Source organism: Nanorana parkeri, unplaced genomic scaffold, assembly GCF_000935625.1.
Source record: "Nanorana parkeri isolate BGI_ZX_2015 unplaced genomic scaffold, ASM93562v1 scaffold3508, whole genome shotgun sequence".
NCBI classification, from domain to species: domain Eukaryota; kingdom Metazoa; phylum Chordata; class Amphibia; order Anura; family Dicroglossidae; genus Nanorana; species Nanorana parkeri.
The window spans coordinates 7,380-13,641 of NW_017309776.1; the positions used below are offsets into that span (position 1 = coordinate 7,380).

At 56.7% G+C, this 6,262-nt stretch overlaps 1 protein-coding gene across 1 annotated transcript; it reads left to right on the forward strand.

Annotated features, from left to right (window-relative positions):
* Positions 1-295: 295 nt before the first annotated feature.
* Positions 296-642, forward strand: LOC108803222 (phosphofurin acidic cluster sorting protein 1-like). The gene is made up of 2 exons (XM_018575063.1): positions 296-414; positions 494-642. Exons 1-2 carry the CDS (start codon positions 303-305, stop codon positions 604-606), a joined length of 225 nt encoding a protein of 74 aa, XP_018430565.1. The 5' UTR covers positions 296-302; the 3' UTR covers positions 607-642.
* Positions 643-6,262: the final 5,620 nt, after the last annotated feature.

A 6,262-nucleotide genomic window follows, 5' to 3' on the forward strand; every position in this document is an offset into this window, starting at 1 on the left:
GGGAAGGAGGTCACCACATCTACATAAATGGTGGCCTCCTCTTTATTGCCCCTCCCCCCCCCACTTCTGCAGTCCTCCCGTGGCTCCCTCATCCGGGGTGTTCTTGTGGTGAAGAGGTCAAAACTGATGAACTTCGGGACAATGGGAAGCATAATGTTCACTTTCCTTGTCTCCGGGCGGGTGAGGATCTTCCTCCCCGTGTCCTGTCCCAGAGTCTCCACCTCCCCCACCCCCCGCAGGTAACACGTGGCATTGATTGTGGATATGACGGCGGGCCTCGTGTCTTCTCTCCTCTCCTAGTCATGTTCCTGAGTAAGAAGCCCAAAGAGAAGGAAGCGGAATCTCGCAGTCAGGTGATCGAGGGGATCAGCCGCCTCATCTGCACGGCCAAGAACCAGAACACCATGCTGCGAGGTGAGAAGACACGTGACGTGGCCTCGTGGTGGTATCATTGTGCCCTCTGCTGACCTCTTCTCATTCTCATGTTTTGCAGTCACCATAGACGGGGTGGAGTGGAACGATGTCAAGTTCTTCCAGCTGGCCGCTCAGTGGCCAACTCACGTCAAGCAGTTCCCCGTGGGTGTGTTTGGTCACGTGAAGATGTGATGTCATCATCAGAGGAAGATCAATCACTGTGTGTTCCCCTCCGGAGGCCGTGGCTTCGTGGAGGGAGTTCTGTCGTTTTTATCGTCACTTTTCCTACAAAATGAAAATATTTTTGAAATATGTGTAAAAAAATCAGACTGTGCGGTCCCACGGATCGTATCATCACCAGAACCCACACGTGGCTTTTCACAGGAGTCAGTCCGTAATCTCCCTTCTATCAAATACGAGAAGGGACCGTCTTCCATTCTCCGGCCTCGTTCTAGAAGGGAGCGTGGCCCATTCCCCCCACCTGGTTCTAGAAGGGAGCGTGGCCCATTCCCCCCGGCCTCGTTCTAGAAGGGAGCGTGGTCCATTTCCCCCGGCCTGGTTCTAGAAGGGAGCGTGGCCCATTTCCCCCGGCCTGGTTCTAGAAGGGAGCGTGGTCCATTTCCCCTGGCTGGTTCTAGAAGGGAGCGTGGTCCATTTCCCCGCCTGGTTCTAGAAGGGAGCGTGGCCCATTCCCCCCGCCTGGTTCTAGAAGGAAGTGTGGCCCATTCCCCCGGCCTGGTTCTAGAAGTGAACGTGGTCCATTTCCCCCCGCCTGGTTCTAGAAGGAAGTGTGGCCCATTCCCCCGGCCTGGTTCTAGAAGTGAACGTGGTCCATTTCCCCCGGCCTGGTTCTAGAAGGGAGCGTGGCCCATTCCCCCCGGCCTGGTTCTAGAAGTGAACGTGGTCCATTTCCCCCGGCCTGGTTCTAGAAGGGAGCGTGGCCCATTTCCCCCGGCCTGGTTCTAGAAGGGAGCGTGGTCCATTTCCCCTGGCTGGTTCTAGAAGGGAGCGTGGTCCATTTCCCCGCCTGGTTCTAGAAGGGAGCGTGGCCCATTCCCCCCGCCTGGTTCTAGAAGGAAGTGTGGCCCATTCCCCCGGCCTGGTTCTAGAAGGGAGCGTGGCCCATTCCCCCCGCCTGGTTCTAGAAGGGAGCGTGGCCCATTCCCCCCACCTGGTTCTAGAAGGGAGCGTGGTCCATTTCCTCCGGCTGGTTCTAGAAGGGAGCGTGGCCCATTCCCCCGCCTGGTTCTAGAAGGGAGCGTGGTCCATTTCCCCCGGCCTGGTTCTAGAAGGGAGCGTGGTCCATTTCCCCCGGCTGGTTCTAGAAGGGAGCGTGGTCCATTTCCCCGGCTGGTTCTAGAAGGGAGCGTGGCCCATTCCCCCCGCCTTGGTTCTAGAAGGAAGTGTGGCCCATTAGCCCCACCTGGTTCTAGAAGGGAGCGTGGTCCATTTCCTCTGGCTGGTTCTAGAAGGAAGTGTGGCCCATTCCCCCCGCCTTGGTTCTAGAAGGAAGTGTGGCCCATTAGCCCCACCTGGTTCTAGAAGGGAGCGTGGTCCATTTCCTCTGGCTGGTTCTAGAAGGGAGCGTGGCCCATTCCCCCCGCCTGGTTCTAGAAGGGAGCGTGGTCCATTTCCCCCGGCTGGTTCTAGAAGGGAGCGTGGCCCATTCCCCCGCCTGGTTCTAGAAGGGAGCGTGGTCCATTTCCCCCGGCCTGGTTCTAGAAGGGAGCGTGGTCCATTTCCCCCGGCTGGTTCTAGAAGGGAGCATGGTCCATTTCCCCGGCTGGTTCTAGAAGGGAGCGTGGCCCATTCCCCCCGCCTTGGTTCTAGAAGGAAGTGTGGCCCATTAGCCCCACCTGGTTCTAGAAGGGAGCGTGGTCCATTTCCTCTGGCTGGTTCTAGAAGGAAGTGTGGCCCATTCCCCCCGCCTTGGTTCTAGAAGGAAGTGTGGCCCATTAGCCCCACCTGGTTCTAGAAGGGAGCGTGGTCCATTTCCTCTGGCTGGTTCTAGAAGGGAGCGTGGCCCATTCCCCCCGCCTGGTTCTAGAAGGGAGCGTGGTCCATTTCCCCCGGCTGGTTCTAGAAGGGAGCGTGGCCCATTCCCCCGCCTGGTTCTAGAAGGGAGCGTGGTCCATTTCCCCCGGCCTGGTTCTAGAAGGGAGCGTGGTCCATTTCCCCCGGCTGGTTCTAGAAGGGAGCGTGGTCCATTTCCCCCGGCTGGTTCTAGAAGGGAGCGTGGCCCATTCCCCCCGCCTGGTTCTAGAAGGAAGTGTGGCCCATTCCCCCCGCCTGGTTCTAGAAGGGAGCGTGGCCCATTCCCCCCGCCTGGTTCTAGAAGGGAGCGTGGCCCATTCCCCCCACCTGGTTCTAGAAGGGAGCGTGGTCCATTTCCTCCGGCTGGTTCTAGAAGGGAGCGTGGCCCATTCCCCCGCCTGGTTCTAGAAGGGAGCGTGGTCCATTTCCCCCGGCTGGTTCTAGAAGGGAGCGTGGCCCATTCCCCCCCCCTGGTTCTAGAAGGAAGTGTGGCCCATTCCCCCGGCCTGGTTCTAGAAGGGAGCGTGGCCCATTCCCCCCGCCTGGTTCTAGAAGGGAGCGTGGCCCATTCCCCCCACCTGGTTCTAGAAGGGAGCGTGGTCCATTTCCTCCGGCTGGTTCTAGAAGGGAGCGTGGCCCATTCCCCCGCCTGGTTCTAGAAGGGAGCGTGGTCCATTTCCCCCGGCTGGTTCTAGAAGGGAGCGTGGCCCATTCCCCCGCCTGGTTCTAGAAGGGAGCGTGGTCCATTTCCCCCGGCTGGTTCTAGAAGGGAGCGTGGTCCATTTCCCCGGCTGGTTCTAGAAGGGAGCGTGGCCCATTCCCCCCGCCTGGTTCTAGAAGGAAGTGTGGCCCATTCCCCCGGCCTGGTTCTAGAAGGGAGCGTGGCCCATTCCCCCCGCCTGGTTCTAGAAGGGAGCGTGGCCCATTCCCCCCACCTGGTTCTAGAAGGGAGCGTGGTCCATTTCCTCCGGCTGGTTCTAGAAGGGAGCGTGGCCCATTCCCCCGCCTGGTTCTAGAAGGGAGCGTGGTCCATTTCCCCCGGCCTGGTTCTAGAAGGGAGCGTGGTCCATTTCCCCCGGCTGGTTCTAGAAGGGAGCATGGTCCATTTCCCCGGCTGGTTCTAGAAGGGAGCGTGGCCCATTCCCCCCGCCTTGGTTCTAGAAGGAAGTGTGGCCCATTAGCCCCACCTGGTTCTAGAAGGGAGCGTGGTCCATTTCCTCTGGCTGGTTCTAGAAGGAAGTGTGGCCCATTCCCCCCGCCTTGGTTCTAGAAGGAAGTGTGGCCCATTAGCCCCACCTGGTTCTAGAAGGGAGCGTGGTCCATTTCCTCTGGCTGGTTCTAGAAGGGAGCGTGGCCCATTCCCCCCGCCTGGTTCTAGAAGGGAGCGTGGTCCATTTCCCCCGGCTGGTTCTAGAAGGGAGCGTGGCCCATTCCCCCGCCTGGTTCTAGAAGGGAGCGTGGTCCATTTCCCCCGGCCTGGTTCTAGAAGGGAGCGTGGTCCATTTCCCCCGGCTGGTTCTAGAAGGGAGCATGGTCCATTTCCCCGGCTGGTTCTAGAAGGGAGCGTGGCCCATTCCCCCCGCCTTGGTTCTAGAAGGAAGTGTGGCCCATTAGCCCCACCTGGTTCTAGAAGGGAGCGTGGTCCATTTCCTCTGGCTGGTTCTAGAAGGAAGTGTGGCCCATTCCCCCCGCCTGGTTCTAGAAGGAAGTGTGGCCCATTCCCCCCGCCTGGTTCTAGAAGGGACCGTGGTCCGTTTTGTGACGTGTGGTGACGGTTATTCTCTACGTTTTTGTATTTTCTGTATCCCAGCAGCCACGTGAAAGGTCCACGTCACATTCACTGAGCAGACACACACACAGCTCCTCCGCTGATCATCTGAGTGTAGGAAGGAAATCATTATGTGTGGAAGACTCGTGACCCCCCCATGATATGTATAGAGCTCTCCTCCCCCATCACCCATGTGACCATAGAAAGTGTGTGGGACAAAGTCCTCCTGCAGCAGTGGCACCCTCAGTGTCCCCATGGTGGGGGGAGGGGCGGTCAGATTTAAGAGAAGGTGGCACAATGACGATCACTAGAGAGGAATCCACCAAATCTCAGGATCTGCAAAACCCCTTCGTGGCTCCGAATGTCAGTACTACGTTCTACAACACGCGTCTGTACGTCTGACTCCTATTCCAGAACCTCTCCAGCAATGGAGTTACATTCACGAAACGTGGTCACACTGATGTATCAGAGAATTCCAACCAGTCAGAGAACAAACACACCTCTACTGCCCTTTGCAGACGTGGACCTCCTAAGACACACAGACACGGGATCTATGTCATGACACCTTCATGTATTCCGGTATGAATCATATGTTGGTTGTCAGATGGAAATAGAGATATACGCGGTCTGTCCACAAAATGAAGTCACGTGCTACTATTTCATTGGTCCACCATACGGCACGCACTTCCCGTGGCACGGTCTCGATAATCTTATACAAAGTGACAACATTGATTTCTGTCCGGAGTTGTATTCATGTGTCATGGAGATCTGGTCGTGATGACGAGAGAGTCGGAGCGCGGCGTGAAGTCTCCAGAACATCCCGAAGATCCTCCATGGGGTTCTGTGGTGGCCAATCCACGTGTGACGTCTCATGCTGCCTGAGCCACTCTGCCACAATCTGAACCCGGTGGATCCCGGAATATGTCCAATGTGCCACCAGGGAGGAAGAAGTCCATTGATGGAAGATCCGCGTCATTCGGTATATTCGGGGAGGGAGCTGACCTCATTTATTGGGGACATAACGTTGCTGAGCCAGCCAGACCTGACCACATGAAGCCACCGCAGATCATGACACGGCTCGGAGTCCAGGTGGGGACTTTTCTTTGGCCCGGCAGTGTACTTGGAACAATTGGCAGCGTCTGCTGGAACATAGTACAACCCCCCTCAGGAGACCCTTCCCATCCTTCGGTTGTGGTAATGCAATAATCGTCCTTTTCAGGGACCACGTACGTGGGCTCTCGCAGCTCTGAGCCCCCGTCCCCATGGAAGGAATGCTGAGAGTCATTGATGAGGGCCCGTGGCTCTCATATCAGACAAAAGAGCAACAGAATTGTACTGACCCATCTTCCACTCCTCCCCCTTTGTCTCCTGTTACTTATTGTCTGTTTTGTATCATTTTATTCTGTAAATATTTTCTTGCATCGTACTTAGAAATAAAAAAATCTCTTCCTCTGTATCGTAAACTCCGTTACCTTCCTGTCTGGGTGTGGCAGCGACTGATAGAGACTTCCTCTATTGTAAACTCCGTTACCTTCCTGTCTGGGTGTGGCAGCGACTGATAGAGACTTCCTCTGTATCATAAACTACGCTACCTTCCTGTCTGGGTGTTGCAGCGACTGATAGAGACTTCCTCTATTGTAAACTCTGTTACCTTCCTGTCTGGGTGTGGCAGCTTCTGTGTATAGAGGGCTCAGTCTTGCGCTCAGTCTGCTGGTCCGGCGGAGCGTGTAACCCGTCACATGCTGGTTGCAGCGGCGGGATCTGAGAGTGTAACCGGCAAAACACCCTTCAATCCCGAAGAACGTCCCGCAACCCATCCCCCATCTACAACCTAAGCTGCTTGCCAAGTCTGCCCATCAGCCGGTCCACTGTCCTGCAGCCACTCATACATGTGCAGCCACTCATACATGTGCAACCACTGATACATGTGCAGCCACTGATACATGTGCAGCCACTGATACATGTGCAGCCACTCATACATGTGCAGCCACTCATACATGTGCAGCCACTCATACATGTGCAGCCACTGATACATGTGCAGCCACT

What these genes read in the sequence shown, in the direction of transcription:
- LOC108803222 (XM_018575063.1), top strand. Translation starts at nt 303, where the DNA reads ATGTTCCTGAGTAAGAAGCCCAAAGAGAAGGAAGCGGAATCTCGCAGT. An exon ending in CCAGAACACCATGCTGCGAG is followed by an intron (nt 415 to 493) that starts GTGAGAAGACAC and finishes CATGTTTTGCAG; the next exon opens with TCACCATAGACGGGGTGGAG.